General features: G+C 34.1%; 1 protein-coding gene across 3 annotated transcripts in view; it reads left to right on the forward strand.

Annotated features, from left to right (window-relative positions):
* The window catches only part of FSTL5 (follistatin like 5), a 649684-nt gene that overhangs the window by 418024 nt on the left and 215050 nt on the right, over nt 1–16610 (forward strand). For all 3 annotated transcript variants that reach the window (XM_024736115.1, XM_024736116.1, XM_024736117.1), the window contains exon 6: nt 6873–7039. In XM_024736115.1, the coding sequence (XP_024591883.1) occupies nt 6873–7039 (167 nt within the window). The remainder of the gene's footprint in view (nt 1–6872; nt 7040–16610) is intronic.

Below are 16610 nucleotides of genomic sequence, written 5' to 3' on the forward strand. Positions count from 1 at the left end.
ATTAGTGGCTTCTTTTCTTCAGGATAAACTTGAGATTCCTTTTTCCTATTCCTTATCAGATTTGTCTTTCCACATTTAGACTTCTCTTCTTTTTTCCTTTGTCCAGTATATTAAAGGTATCTTGAAAATGTACGCATCACTACCTCTGCTTTGTCTTTATAACACCTGAATACTCTGCTATCTCTGTGCCATACTCTAGGCTTCTATAAGGCATCTGGCTAACTGGGTCCTTGGAAACAGGAGCTGACAGGGCAATTTTCTCTAGTTGAGGCTTCATTTACCAATACAGAAAGTTTATATGTGAAATTACACTCTTGTTCAAGGCATATAAGAATTCATGTTGCTTCATATTCTTCTTGACACTAGACCTAGTGATTCATACCAATCTGAAAGGTTCGGCTTAAATTTGCATCTCCCTAATTATACATATAGTTGAGCACTTATCTAGAGTTTTCTTAGTCACATGGTTTTACTCATTCATGGAGCATTTGTTTGAGTTTCCTGTTGGTGGTTCTTTGGAACTGTCTTTTTCTTATCTACTTTTAGGAGATCTTTATTAATTCTACGTATACGATCTTTGATAGCTTTGTAGATGGCAAGTATCTTTTCCTGCCCAGTGGCTTGTATCTTTTATCTCTTAATAGTATCTTTTGAGGAAAAGATACTCTATAATGTAGTAAAACTTATAAATCATTTCTGTAATGGTGAGTTTTTTGTGCCTTGTTTAAGAATATTTCTCTACCATAAGATTATGAAGATATTATATCTCCATTATATATTATTAAAATATATTTATTATTATTATAAATGTTTATAATTGTACATAATCATATATTATATTATCAAGCATTCTTGAAGTATCAACGTTTAATGTTAAAGTTTAACACATATTTAAACACATTTTTTTCTCTCCTTTCCTTTTTGCATCTTTAAGCTTCCATCTGAGATCATTTTCCTTTTGCCTGAAGAACATCCTTCGGAATTTATCTTAAGACGAGTTACTAGAGATGAATTTTCTTACTGTTTTTTGAAAATATACTTATTTTAATTTTTATGTATATGTATAAAATTGTAAGATTGACTTTACTTTGTTTCATCACATAAAATATAATCCCAGTAGCTTTTTGTTCCTATTTTTGCTCATTATATCAGTTGCTTAACTCTCCTTACTGTAAATGCAATCTGTATTTTTTCATTTACATAATTTTAAGATTGCTCTGTCTTTGATTTTCTTCAGTTTCACTACTAAGTGTCTAGATGTGGGTTATTCTAGCTTTTCATTTTCTTTGCTTGACATTTAATAATCTTAATAATTCTTTAATAATCAGAAACTAAGCATATAGATTGGTGTCTTTCAACACTAATGGAAAATTCTTAACTACTATTTCTTCAAATATGGCCTCTGCCCAATTTTCTTTGTTTCCTTCTTCTGGGTTTCACATAAACCTATTTTTGTTAACCTCAACTGCATTTTTAAATCTTTATTCTTCTGCTTTTTAGTCCGTAATATTTCTTTTAATCTCTTTTTCCGTTTACTAATTCTCTTTTGTACTGTGTCTAATCTGTTCTTAATGACATCAATTTAATCTTAATTTCAGTTATCATATTTTCTACTTATATAACTCTTTCATAAACTTATAATGTTCATAGATTATATATTTAAGTTCCTTTTTAGAATTTCTAAGCTGATTTTATTTTCATAAACCTAAATTTTACAATCCTGATGACTTTGTTATGGTTGTATGTTATTTCTCCTCATTCTCTTAATGCTGTTGTCTCTCTTTGTTTTCTATATTATCCTTCATTGTGTACTGGATATTTTATTTAAAAAATTTTTATAACGATAATTAGATGAACTAGGATGATGTTATCTTATTATAGAGAGGAAGACTTTATGTTTTATGAGACACCCAGACAAAAATAGCCTGCAGTCCACACATTCACTTGTAGAGTGAGGTGCTTTAAAGTCCTGGCACAGAGAGGGAGGTGGTCTAGTACTGTACCTATCCCATCTATCCCATGTCTCTAGGAATAAGAAGCCATATAGGACATTTAGGCTGATCAGTCATTTTCTTAAGGTGGAAAAATTCCCAAAGCAATGTGACTCCAGGTGCAATCCCATCTCTCTAAATTGCAATTCTTTTCAGGACATAGGCTGGGAAATTCCTTATTGTCTTCTTGTCTCTTTCATAGATAAGAATGAGAAAGACTATCTCTTTCATTTATTCTTTAAAATATATTATGTGTATTTAATCCAGGGTTATTTATCCTTTGCTGTTGTTTTATTTCTTCAGTGGAAGTGATAGTCCAAATTATCTACTGCATTGTTATTGAAGAAGAAGTTTCTAAATCTCTTTTAAATTTATTTTGTTTTATTTTAATAATACATATTATGATATAAGCATATAATAGTTTACAGATAAGCAATTAGCATAAAAAACTCTAGACATTTTATCATAATAAGTTAGTGTATATATTGGTGTGTCTAACTTAGTTCAGACATAACATTTATTTGGATATCACCTATTTCTTGATGGAAGACACCATCATAATTTCCCAGTTAGTTAAAGAGCTTGTCATTAAGTAATTGTGATTTTCTTACTATGAGAATAATTAATTTATTCCTTCTAGCATTCCTAAGTGTCTTTTATTGTGATGTATTTCTTTTTATTTTAATTATTATCTGCTTTTAATTAGTAATTCATTTTAGTGGAGTAGATAAGGGAACATAAACGCTATTTGAAAATATCACTGATAAAAGTCCTTCTAGGTATCATTCCTAAAACAGAAATTGTAAGCATGATTAGATCAACAAGATTATGAGACTAGTATTTAAATAAATTAAATAAAATATTCAACATAAGTATGTACTTTGGAACTTGAAAAGATGTAGGCATTTAGAAGAACAGAATTCTGTTTATGATACATTATTTTCTTCTTATGATTTTACAGAACTGATTTTCAAACAAATTTACTGAAATCATCTTCTTTTATAAAGTGGAGTTTCACAAGTATTCAAAATATTTTATTCCCTTTCTGTTCTATTTTAAATTTGCATACTATTTTTACCAAACTTTTTATTGCTATTTCCACCACCTGGTTACTACTAGAATAAATGCTTCATAAATACTGATGTGCAGTGTTGGAAATTTTATTCAACTATACTTGTCTCTCCAACGTCAGATTCTGCTGCAGGAGAATACAATTTCATTTCTTTGAAAACAAACTCTTTATATTCCTCTAAGCCAAGTTGTGAAGGTGAGAAAGTACAGAAAGGGATCCACAGAAAGAAAAAATTTTATTTGCCTTTTAGCTTTCCCAGGTGAGCAAACAAAAGAAGCTGGTCTGGAAATGGCATTAATAGTCTTCATAATACAAGATCAAAGGAAGCACCACAACTAGAGCTCTGATTTCTTTCCTTGAATACTTGAGAGGGCCTCCAATAAGACGAATAATTTATAGGTCAAAAGAAGTACTGACATGTTTCAAAAAACCCAGCAATGTCTGTTATATCTAACCTATATGCTTTTACGTTTGGTCAGGACATTAGATGACTCTTGATGTCATATGATACATGTTTTTACTTAGACCTTCAAATGTGCAATATCACTGGAGCTAAAGAGATAGAGTACGAAAATGATAGATGTTATTTGCTGCACATAACTGTTACTTGTCTGTACATAACTAGCATACGATGTTTGTGATTAGAGTGCTATAGAATAAAATATGTTACCTTTAATGTATATCTACAGAATTGTATATTAATGATAATTGATAATGAATTAAATTTCAATACTTTTCTTTGAAACTCTTATTTCTAAACTAACAACTATGATCACTCAAATATACACAAATGCTCAGATTCAACTGATCTTACATCTTAAATGCAGTTTTAAATTAGTTTACAGATTAATTCATAGCTGTTGTTTCAGGTTGTTAATGTATCTCTAGAAATAATCACCATTTCTCTCTGAAATTTATAAATGTGACATGTTTTATAAACATTTAATCCATTAAAGCATATTGAATGACATTAGAATATAGAATAAAAATGTTTAACATTTGTGATTTTGTGAGACTAAATCTTAGTCTGGTAATAACTATCAGAAAGACTAGTCAAGATGAGCACGACAGTTCTGTAAGTAAAAGAAATCTTACAGCTAAATTTATTTGAGAAAATGACCACTTGATTTTGAAGAATAACAGGTAAACGTAATTGGTTTTGTAGATGTAGCTCGATATAATACATTAAAGAAAAGGTGAAGCATGCAGGAAAAAAATTCTATAGACTTTTTGAAATACATATTATTTAATAGCATGTATTACTAAGATAATTTAAAAAATCATTTAAAAATGTAACCTTCAAATTAACATATAAGTTTTTACTATGCATGTTAATATTTCCCGGGTGAATAGTAATTCTTACTTCTAATTAAGCATCCTCTCAAAGGATGTCCATTTTACAAGGATGTCCCACATAATGTTATGCCAAATCTCAGCATTTATTCTAAGATGTTCATATTATCTAATTAGCATTGTAATGTATAACTACCAGAAGCACAACTAATCTAAAAGGCCTGGGACCTAATACCAGATGCAGAAGGTTAGTGAAAACATTTCAGGGTGACTTAGTACCAATTGTATTTCTAAATGTCAGAATAGCCAATGCTAACATACCGTTTTTTAGAATAGATGCCTTATTATCTTGTATGTGATTTTATGAGGAAACAGAAGCTGAAATTCAGGAATGTTAATGGAAATTGTTAATAATTCTTATTTGATACCCTACATGATGTTATTACTTTTATAGTTTTCTCTCTTCCCGTAAGTTTGTAATATTAAAGAAAAAGACATAAAAAACACTGTGTCTGCAAATTTCAAAAATTTCCTATGCCTAATTGGTCAAGTATATTTTCTTTTAGTAATTTTATATAAATATGTATAACAGAGTGGGTATTAAAGAAAAGAAGATTGGGGCTTCCCTGGTGGCGCAGTGGTTGAGAGTCCGCCTGCCGACGCAGGGGACACAGGTTCGTGTCCCGGTCTGGGAAGATCCCACGTGCTGCGGAGCGGCTGGACCTGTAAGCCATGGCCGCTGAGCCTGTGTCTGGAGCCTGTGCTCCGCAACGGGAGAGGCCACAGCAGTGAGACGCGCCCAAAAAAAAAAAAAAAAAAAAAGAAGAAAAGAAGATTGAACACATTCTCTGTGGTCTTATTACTCAGGAAACATTGAAATATAATGTGAATATGGAAATGTCATTAGGAAAAATTAAACTGTCAATACAAAAGACTGACCAAGATGTTTGTTCCCCATTTCTATTATTTCTCTTAGTGATGTAAAATCAAAAGAATACATTGAACTGAGTCTCTCTCATAGGATTTTGAAATTTCAAAAGATTGCCTACCCCACTCTTTGACAACACAAACCAATGATGACTTAAATAACTTGGCTTTTAAAGACAAGATCCTGTATAACAGAATATAAGGGTCAATCTCCTTCTGCTTATTTTTATCAGATAATAGTGTGGAACATCAACACTTAACAAGTGCATGTAGGGATTATATGTTCAATCCCAGCCTTCTGAGACAAAGAATTGTGCCATTTTTTGACATTACAGTTTGTGGCGGTAACAAAAATTCAAAGAACTTTTTGTTGAACAGTTATAGTCCATAAAAACCATTTGATTAGCATTTCTCTTCCTCCTTAAGAGGAAGATAAGATTCAGAAAGAGAGAAAAAGAAGGTCAAATGATGAAAGGGAAGAAGAGGGGTTTGTGGAGGATACAGCTCTGATTGTACCTGATCATATTTATTGCAAATTAAAAGCCACCACTTTGGACAGTCAACCCCTCCATCATGAAAAATATCATCAACCACAACAAAGGAACAAAGGACAATTATGGTCTCCCCACCCACATGGAAATTTCAGTAAGAATAGTGATTTTGGTATTTCTCACCTGGCTGAGACTGAGCAAAGTCACAAGACAAGACTTCAACATAATATAGAAACAATAGTGTGTCAGCGAGTGTCAGTTGAAAACTAAAGGGCAGCTGTCACATGGATAAAGACTGGTGGGATTATCCCAGGCATCTCTGGTGACCATGGACAATCATGTAAATATCATGGTTCATTCCCAAGATTGGTTAGGACTGTCTGGAAACAGGAAAGAGGATCCAGGTCACAAAGTATATTTCCTGCTGTGGCATCATTACTAGGAGAAATGCGTTTAATGGTTATTTAAAAATATATTTAACTTTAAAATTTAAGGATAAGGAAAGGACTGTACTGGACCCACACTGCCTGATAAAGGCAGCTGACAGAATTTCAGGAATTTGCTGTTTAGTTGATGAACTTCAGTTTTTCCTCCCTCAACTTCTCAAATAAATCTTATTCCTTTAGAGTCAGTTTTTGCTCCCCAGCATAGCGATGCATTTTACCCATTCAGCTATGCTAGTGTTCTCTGAAGCCGGCCAGCAATGATCTCACCTCACCCACAATATAAATCTATCAGTGAATAAACAACATCATTTTTATTTCAATGCCAATGATGCCAATGACACACTACATGTTGATTTGGCAGTTAAATAATCTCTCTCTTCTGGGTGCAATCTGCCAGGCTTATTATAACTCTACTTCTGATATTCATTTCACGTTTAATAGTGCTTTGCCTCATGAGGATGCCTGTCAATCAATTAAATTGAAATGTCATTCTGACCTTTTATTGGAAACAATTTACTCTTTTTTCATTTCATCACAAGCTTTTTCTATCTTATACAAATTAAAAGCCTTAATTACTTGTATTCAGAAACTTTATACTAATTAACTTTACAAAACTACATGCTCATCAACATTCCTGATACTGTCTTTACAGAGGTTATCCAGCTGAGTCTGCCTGAAGATCAGAAACTAAGCATCACAGCAGCAACTGTGGGACAGAGTACAGTTCTGAGCTGTGCCATTCAGGGAGAACTCAGACCTCCGATCATCTGGAAACGCAACAATATTATTCTAAACAACTTAGATTTGGAAGACATCAATGTGAGTACATAAATAGAGGTTGTGTATAATTTGTGTATTTCACATGCTATACTCTAGACTTTGTGAAGTCTGAGGAGCTTAATGAAATAAGATGTAGAATTGAAGAGAATTACTGGAACATTTTCATATCCATTCTACTGTCTGGGAGGCACTTATAGTTCATCCAAATCACTTGTTTAAGCGTGGTAAGCAGGTTATATACTATTGTGTTGGTGGGATCACAGAAACTTAAACCATAAAGGTCTGGCTCTAAGAATTTCTATAATTACCAACAATGAATCTCTAAGTATTTGCTATTACAGTTGAACAACACTCTATAGCTTATGAAGTGTTAAAGTGGGTAAAGGAAGTTTTTGCTTCAAATACTTCATAATGTATTACAAACAATAAATATTAATAAAACAAATAAATGATTTATTTTTCTGGAATGAAGGAACAAGAAGGGAGGGCCCCGCGCCCCCAAAAAAAAAAAAAAAAAAAAAAAAAGAAAAGAAGATTGAACACATTCCCTGTGGTCTTATTACTCAGGAAACATTGAAATTGAAATACAATGTGAATATGGAAATGTCATTAGGAAAAATTAAACTGTCAATACAAAAGACTGACCAAGATGTTTGTTCCCCATTTCTATTATTTCTCTTAGTGATGTAAAATCAAAAGAATACATTGAACTGAGTCTCTCTCATAGGATTTTGAAATTTCAAAAGATTGCCTACCCCACTCTTTGACAACACAAACCAATGATGACTTAAATAACTTGGCTTTTAAAGACAAGATCCTGTATAACAGAATATAAGGGTCAATCTCCTTCTGCTTATTTTTATCAGATAATAGTGTGGAACATCAACACTTAACAAGTGCATGTAGGGATTATATGTTCAATCCCAGCCTTCTGAGACAAAGAATTGTGCCATTTTTTGACATTACAGTTTGTGGCGGTAACAAAAATTCAAAGAACTTTTTGTTGAACAGTTATAGTCCATAAAAACCATTTGATTAGCATTTCTCTTCCTCCTTAAGAGGAAGATAAGATTCAGAAAGAGAGAAAAAGAAGGTCAAATGATGAAAGGGAAGAAGAGGGGTTTGTGGAGGATACAGCTCTGATTGTACCTGATCATATTTATTGCAAATTAAAAGCCACCACTTTGGACAGTCAACCCCTCCATCATGAAAAATATCATCAACCACAACAAAGGAACAAAGGACAATTATGGTCTCCCCACCCACATGGAAATTTCAGTAAGAATAGTGATTTTGGTATTTCTCACCTGGCTGAGACTGAGCAAAGTCACAAGACAAGACTTCAACATAATATAGAAACAATAGTGTGTCAGCGAGTGTCAGTTGAAAACTAAAGGGCAGCTGTCACATGGATAAAGACTGGTGGGATTATCCCAGGCATCTCTGGTGACCATGGACAATCATGTAAATATCATGGTTCATTCCCAAGATTGGTTAGGACTGTCTGGAAACAGGAAAGAGGATCCAGGTCACAAAGTATATTTCCTGCTGTGGCATCATTACTAGGAGAAATGCGTTTAATGGTTATTTAAAAATATATTTAACTTTAAAATTTAAGGATAAGGAAAGGACTGTACTGGACCCACACTGCCTGATAAAGGCAGCTGACAGAATTTCAGGAATTTGCTGTTTAGTTGATGAACTTCAGTTTTTCCTCCCTCAACTTCTCAAATAAATCTTATTCCTTTAGAGTCAGTTTTTGCTCCCCAGCATAGCGATGCATTTTACCCATTCAGCTATGCTAGTGTTCTCTGAAGCCGGCCAGCAATGATCTCACCTCACCCACAATATAAATCTATCAGTGAATAAACAACATCATTTTTATTTCAATGCCAATGATGCCAATGACACACTACATGTTGATTTGGCAGTTAAATAATCTCTCTCTTCTGGGTGCAATCTGCCAGGCTTATTATAACTCTACTTCTGATATTCATTTCACGTTTAATAGTGCTTTGCCTCATGAGGATGCCTGTCAATCAATTAAATTGAAATGTCATTCTGACCTTTTATTGGAAACAATTTACTCTTTTTTCATTTCATCACAAGCTTTTTCCATCTTATACAAATTAAAAGCCTTAATTACTTGTATTCAGAAACTTTATACTAATTAACTTTACAAAACTACATGCTCATCAACATTCCTGATACTGTCTTTACAGAGGTTATCCAGCTGAGTCTGCCTGAAGATCAGAAACTAAGCATCACAGCAGCAACTGTGGGACAGAGTACAGTTCTGAGCTGTGCCATTCAGGGAGAACTCAGACCTCCGATCATCTGGAAACGCAACAATATTATTCTAAACAACTTAGATTTGGAAGACATCAATGTGAGTACATAAATAGAGGTTGTGTATAATTTGTGTATTTCACATGCTATACTCTAGACTTTGTGAAGTCTGAGGAGCTTAATGAAATAAGATGTAGAATTGAAGAGAATTACTGGAACATTTTCATATCCATTCTACTGTCTGGGAGGCACTTATAGTTCATCCAAATCACTTGTTTAAGCGTGGTAAGCAGGTTATATACCATTGTGTTGGTGGGATCACAGAAACTTAAACCATAAAGGTCTGGCTCTAAGAATTTCTATAATTACCAACAATGAATCTCTACGTATTTGCTATTACAGTTGAACAACACTCTATAGCTTATGAAGTGTTAAAGTGGGTAAAGGAAGTTTTTGCTTCAAATACTTCATAATGTATTACAAACAATAAATATTAATAAAACAAATAAATGATTTATTTTTCTGGAATGAAGGAACATGTTCATCACTCAGGTTTATTCCTAGAGAATCAGAATCTAAACTCAAAGAGTGTACAGCCCAAAAGGTGAAACAAAGGCTGAACAAACTCCAGGGAATTAATTTCTTCCTTCCATGCTTTCTGTTGAAAATGAGCATGAAGAAGTGAACACCATCTTGGATAATGAAAAGAAGTAAAAATCGTGTGTTATGGGTTGTCTGTGGAAATGAGGTGGGAGAATCCTTTACCTTAGTGATCTTGGGGTTCTATAGTGTCTTTGCATATAAATTTTAGATATTCTTTACTCTCACTCAAGAAAGCCATCACCTATCCACTTATTCTTTGCTGCTTCATAAAGAACCCCCAAAACACAAGCCCAAGAGAGTCACTCTTATTTGTTACATTTTACTAATATTCTTGTTAGTGTCCTTGAATGCTTCAAAAAGGAAAATTTCTCCATTTTAGATTTTTTTACTTCTATTAAAAGTGTTCTAAATTTGCTTACATCTGGGAAATTTCCTCAGAGTATACGGAGAATAATGTTTAATTCTCCAAGATATCAAGAACATTGTGCCATAGAACAGCTATAATTTCAGGAGCATTCAAGATTCTTTGAGACGTATGGCCCTAGACAAAATCATCTTAGGTTTGCATTATGGGTTGTTGTGTCTACATTTATGCATTTTAAAAAATTGAGGTAAAAACGGTATATAATATTATATTTGTTTCAGCCGTAAAACATAAACAAAATCAATCTTTGTATACACTACAAAGCAATTACCACAATAAGTCTAGTTACCATCAATTACCATACAATTGACCCCCTTCACCCATTTCCCCAACCTCTTTACCTTTTCCAATCTGATAACTGCCAATCTGTCCTCTGTATCTATGAGTTTTGTTTTGTTTGGTTTGTTCTTTTGTTTTGTTTTTATACTCCATATACAAGTGAAATTGTCTGACTTATTTCATTGAGCATAACACCCTCTGGTCTGGTATCGAACATGGCAACATTTCCTTCTTTTTATTTGGCTGAGCAGCTTTCCACTGTATATATATATAGCACGTCTTCTTTATCTGTTCATCCATGGATGGGGACATAATTTGCTTCCATATCTTGACTATCGTAAATAATGCTATAATAAACATAGGAGCACATATATCTTTTAGAATGAGTGCTTTCATGTTCTTAGGATAAATACACAGAAGTGGAATAGGTGGGTCATATGGTAGTTTTATTTTTCATTTTATGTGGAATCTCCATACTGTTGTCCATAGTGGCTGCAACAATTGACATTCCTACTGACAGTGCACAGGGGTTCCCTTTTCTCTACATCCTATCCAGCATTTATTATTTCCTGTCTTTTTGATAACTGTCATTCTAACAGGTGTGAGGTGATATCTTACTGTGATTTTGATCTGCATTTCTCTGATAGTTAGTGATGTTGAACATCTTTTTATGTGCCTGTTGTCCATCTGTATGTCTTCTTAGGAAAAATGTCTACTTAGATCCTCTGCCCATGTTTTTGAACTGATTGTTTGTTGTTTTGCTATTGACATGCTTGAAGTATTTATACATTTTTGATATTAACTCCTTACCAGACATATGGTTTGCAAATATTTTCTCCCATCCAGTAGGTTGTCTTTTTATTTTGCAGATGGTATCCTTTGCTCTCCAGAAGCATTTTAGTTTGATGTAGTCTCACTTGTTTATTTTTGCTTTTGTTGCCTTGCTTTTGGGGTAAGAGCCAAAGAGTCCCCGACAAGACTGAGATCAAGAAGATTACCACCTATGTTTTCTTCTAGGAGTTTTTATGTTTTCAGGTTTCATATACAAGTCTTTAATCAATTTTGAGTTTATTTTTATGTATGGTATAAGATAGTGGTCTAATTTCATTCTTTTGTATGTGGCTGTCCAATTTTCCCAACACAATTTATTTAAGGGACTGTCCTTCCCCTATTGCATATTCTTGGCTCCTTGTTATAAGTGAATTGACAACATATGCATGGGTTTATTTCTGGGCTCTCTATTCTTTTCCATTGATCTCTGTGTCTGTTTTTATGCCAAAACCATATTGTTTTTATTACTATAACTTTGTAGTATAGTTTGAAATCAGGGAGCATGATGCCCCCAGAATTATTTTTCTTTCTCAAGAGCGATTAGGCTATTCAAGGTCTTTGTGGTTCCAAACTAATCTTAGAATTATTTGTTCTATTTCTGTGAAAAATGCTATTGGTATTTTGATAGAAATTGCATTCAATCTATAGATGCCTTGAGTAGTATGGTCATTTTAACATTAATTCTTCCAATCAGTAAACATAAAATATCCTTCTATTTATACATACCTTCTTTAAGTTCAGTATCTTATAGTTCTCAGTGTACAGGTCTTTTACCTCCTAGGTTAAATTTATTCCTAAGTATAATTTTTTCATTCTTTTTGAAGTAATTGTAAATTGGGTTCTTCTTAATTTCTTTTTTTGATATTTTATTATTAGTATATATAAAGGCAACAGATTTCTGTATATTGATTTTGTATCCTGCAACTTTACTGAATTCATTTATTAGTTCTAACAGGTTTTCAGTGAAGTCTATAGGGTTTTTTATATATAGTATCAGGTGATCTACAAATAGTGGCAGTTTTACTTCTTCCTTTCCAATTTGGATTCCTTTTGTTTCTTTTTCTTACCTAGTTGCTGTGGCTGGTATTTCCAATAGTTTGTTGAGAAAAGGAGGCTAGAGTGGGCATGCTTGTCTTATTTCTGACTTTGGAGGAAAAGATTTCAGCATTTCACTGTTAGTATGATGTTAGTTGTAGGTTTGCCACATATGGCCTTTATTATGTTGAGATATATTTGCGCTATACTCACTTCGTTGAGAGATTTTATGTTTGTTTTCATCTTGTATGTCTCTAGGAATTTATCCATGTCTTCTACGTTGTCCAATTTGTTAGTTGTATCATTATTTATAGTAGTATTTTATGATCCTTTGTATATCTCTGGTATCAGTTGTAACAACTCCCCTTTCATTTATAATTTTATTCATTTGAACTCTTTCTCTTTTTTTCCCTAAGTGAGTCTAGCTAAAGGTTTGTTGATTTCATTTATATTTTCCAAAAAACAACCCTTAGTTTCATTGATCTTTTCCATTTTTTTAATTTTTAGTGTCTATATTGTTTGTTTCTGCTCTGATCTTTATTGTTTCCTTCCTTCTAATAACTTTGGAGTTTGTCCTTTTTTTCCAGTTCTTTTACTTTTAAGAATGGACTGTTTATTTCAGATTTTGTTTCTTGAGGTAGACCTATATCACTCAACTTCCCTCTTAGAATTGACTTTCGTACGTCTCATAAATTTTGGAATGTTGCATTTCTATTTTCATTTGTCTCCAGGTATTTGTTTGATTTCTCCAACAAATTGGCTGTTCAGTATTATGTTGTTTAATCTTATGTATTTGTAACTCTTTTAGTTTCCTTCTTGTGATTGATTTCTAGTTTTATGCTACTGTGGTCACAAAAGATTCTTGATATGATTTCAATCTATTTAAATTTATTGAGGCCTGTTTTCTGGCCTAATATGTGATCTACCCTGGAGAAAATTCCATGTGCACTTGAGAAGAATGTGTATTCTGTTGATTTTGGATTGATTGTTCCTTATATATCTATTAAGTTCAACTGCTATAATGTATTTTTAAGTCCATTGTTTTCCTATTGATTTCTTTCTGGATGATCTGTCCGTTGATGTAAGTGAGATATGAAATCTCCCTACTATTATTTCAGTGCTGTCAATTTCTCCCTTTAAGTCTGTTAATATTTGCTTTATATATTTAGGTGCTCCTTTGTTGGGTGATTACATATATACAAGTGTTATATCTTCCAGTTGGATTGACCCCTTTATCATAATGTAATGCCTTTTTTGTCTTTTATTACAGTCTTTGTTTTAAAGTCTATTTTGTCTGATATGAGTATAGCTACACCAGCTCTCTTTTTGTTTTCATTTGCATGGGATGTCTTTTCTATCCTTTCACTTTCAGTCTGTGTGTATCTTTAGATCCGAAATGAGTCTCTTGCTGGCAGTATATAGATGGGTCTTGTTTTTTTGTTTTTTTGTTTTTTTTTAATCCATTAAGTCACTCAGTATCTTTTGATTAGTTTATTTAGTCCACTTGCTTTAAAGTCATTATTAATAGGTGTATACTTATTGCCATTTTGCCACTTGTTTTTTGGCCATTTTTACCGTTCCTTTTTGTTGTTTTCTTCTTCTCTTGCTCTCTTTCCTTGTGGTCTGATGATGTTCTTCAGTGCTATGTTTAGATTCTTGTCTCTTTGTCTTTTGTCTATCTACTATAAGTTTTTGCTTTGTTGTTACTGTGAGGTTCACATATAAGAGCCGGTATAGAGTCTAAGTTTAAAGCAACTCAAATTTGAACACATTTTAAAAAATCTACATTTTTATGCACCCCCCATGTTTTATATTTTTGATGTAATATTTTACATTGTTTTATTTTGCATGTTTCTTACCTAATTATAATAGTTATAGTTAATAATTATACTACTTTTGTCTTTAAACTTATACTAGCTTTATAAGTGGTTAGTCCATTATACTTACTATATATTTGCCTTTGCCAGTGAGATTTTTTCCTCTTTATATTTTCTTACTGCTAGTTAGTGCCTTTTATTTTCAGCTTAAAGAAGTCCCTTTAATAGTTCTTATAAGGCTGGTTTGGAGACGATTAACTCCTTCAGCTTTTGCTCGTCTGGAAAACTTTTGACCTCTACTTCAATTTAATTGTGAATGATAACATGATAACTATGCTAAGTAGAGTATTCTTAGTTAGATTCTTTTTGGTTTTCACTTTAAGCACCTTGACTATATCATGCCACTTCCTTCTGGCCTGTAAAATTTCTGTTAAGAAGGCAGCTGATATTTTAAAGGGGTTTTTCTCGTATGTAAAATGTAGTTTTTTTCTTGCTGCTTTTAAAATTGTCTCCTTTATCTTTTGACATTTTAATTATAATGTGCTTGGTGTGGATCTTTCTGAGTTCATCTTTTTTGGAACTCTGTGTGCTTCCTGGATCTGGATGTCTGTTTTCTTCCCCAGGTTATGGAAGATTTCAGCCATTATTTCCTGAAATACATTTTCTGCCCCTTTCTTTAAGTCTTCTATTTCTGGGAACCCTATAATCTGAACGTTATTCTGCTTGATGTTATCCCATAGATGCCTTAAGCTATTTTCATTTTTTAAATTCTTTTTTCTTTTTCTGCTCTGTTTGGGTGAGTTCCACTGTTCTGGCTTTCAGGTCGCTGATTTGTTCTTTGCTTCATCAAGTACACTTTTGAATTCTTCTAGTGTATTTTTAGTTCAGTTCTTGTATTCTTCAGCTCTGTGACTTCTATTTAGTAGTTTCCTATATTTTTTATGTCTATTGAAATTCTCACTGTGTTCATCCACTCTTCTGCCATGTTCAGGGACAGTTACTTCTAACTCTTTATCAGGTAAATTATTAATCTCTATTTTTAAGTTTTTTCTTTTTTTCTGGGATTTTATCTTGCTCTTTTGTTTGGAACATTTTCCTTTGTTTTCTCATGTTCTTGTTTCTCTTTATTTTATTTGTTTCTATGGATTGGGTGAAACCTCGACCTCTCCTAGTCTTGAAGGTATAGCCCTGTGTAGGCAATGTTACTGTTCAACTTTGCCCTAGCTCTGGTTGTCTCTAGAACTTTTGTGGCTGTCTTATCAGCCCAACTTATTCTTGATAGGTTCAGTTTTTGAGGTCATGCCAAGCCTTGTCAGTGTTTCACATGAAGGGATCTTTGTCAGCTGCTAGTTTTAGGCTAATTGAGAACTAGACACTCAGGTAGCAGCTTTTAAAATATGCAAATATATACAGTCCTGTGGGACTACCTCATAACCCCTGCTGGCCTCCAGATTAGGTGATTTGAAGATTTTCCCTTGGAGAGAGTTAAGAAAACCAGGGCTCCAGATGAGTGTATAAGGTCCTTTCTGGAAAGTACCAGTGAGCTGTAGCAAGGCCAAAGGAGAGCACAAAGATGGCATCCCCAGCCTACATTCCATGAGAGCTCCTTTGCAGCCTCTACATGTCTGGTAAACCTGAATCCTGCCCCCTCAAACCTGTCCTTCAAGCTCCAGGACAGGTAAAGAGACCTTTGTCACGGAAAGTCTGAGGGTGTCTGTGTTGTGACCTGGGGGTTGTAGACTGCCAAAATATGTCCCTCCAATTGTTTCAGTCCTGTGGGGGCCAGAAATATAGGCCCCCTTGGCCACCCAAGCCTGGTGCTCAAGGGGTGTCCACCATGTGGACTGTGTGTGTCCGCTGGCTTCAGTGGGGCCACAGAGGAGCCTGAGGTTGGAGTCAGCAGCCAGCTTCAGCAGGGTCACAGGAGAGTTTGTGGATGGGACAAAGCCACAAACTTCAGTGGGACTTTAGAGGGGGGCAGGGCTGGGGTAAGCCCACTGCCTGCAGCAGGGCCACATCAGGCTCAGGGGTGGCATGAGATCATTGCCTTCAGTGAGGTTTTGGGAGAGTATCTAGGTGGGGCAAGCCAGCCAGCACTAGCAAGATAGAGGGAGTACAGAACCTGGTGCCCACCAGTGCTGGCTCTACCAAGTTGGAGTGAGAGAGCAAAAATGACACCCACTACTGCCTCCATCCCCAGAGGAAGCCCCAACAGACTCCTGTGCCCCAGGAGGCACTTTAAGATTAGCTAGTAAATCTCCTTCACACGTCTTCTAGGCATTTTTCAAATTGGTGTTTTTGCACTGGGTCCTGGTGTAAGTGAGTCTGTACA

Source organism: Neophocaena asiaeorientalis, unplaced genomic scaffold (assembly GCF_003031525.2).
Source record: "Neophocaena asiaeorientalis asiaeorientalis breed wild unplaced genomic scaffold, Neophocaena_asiaeorientalis_V1.1 scaffold7, whole genome shotgun sequence".
In the NCBI taxonomy this organism is placed as follows: domain Eukaryota; kingdom Metazoa; phylum Chordata; class Mammalia; order Artiodactyla; family Phocoenidae; genus Neophocaena; species Neophocaena asiaeorientalis.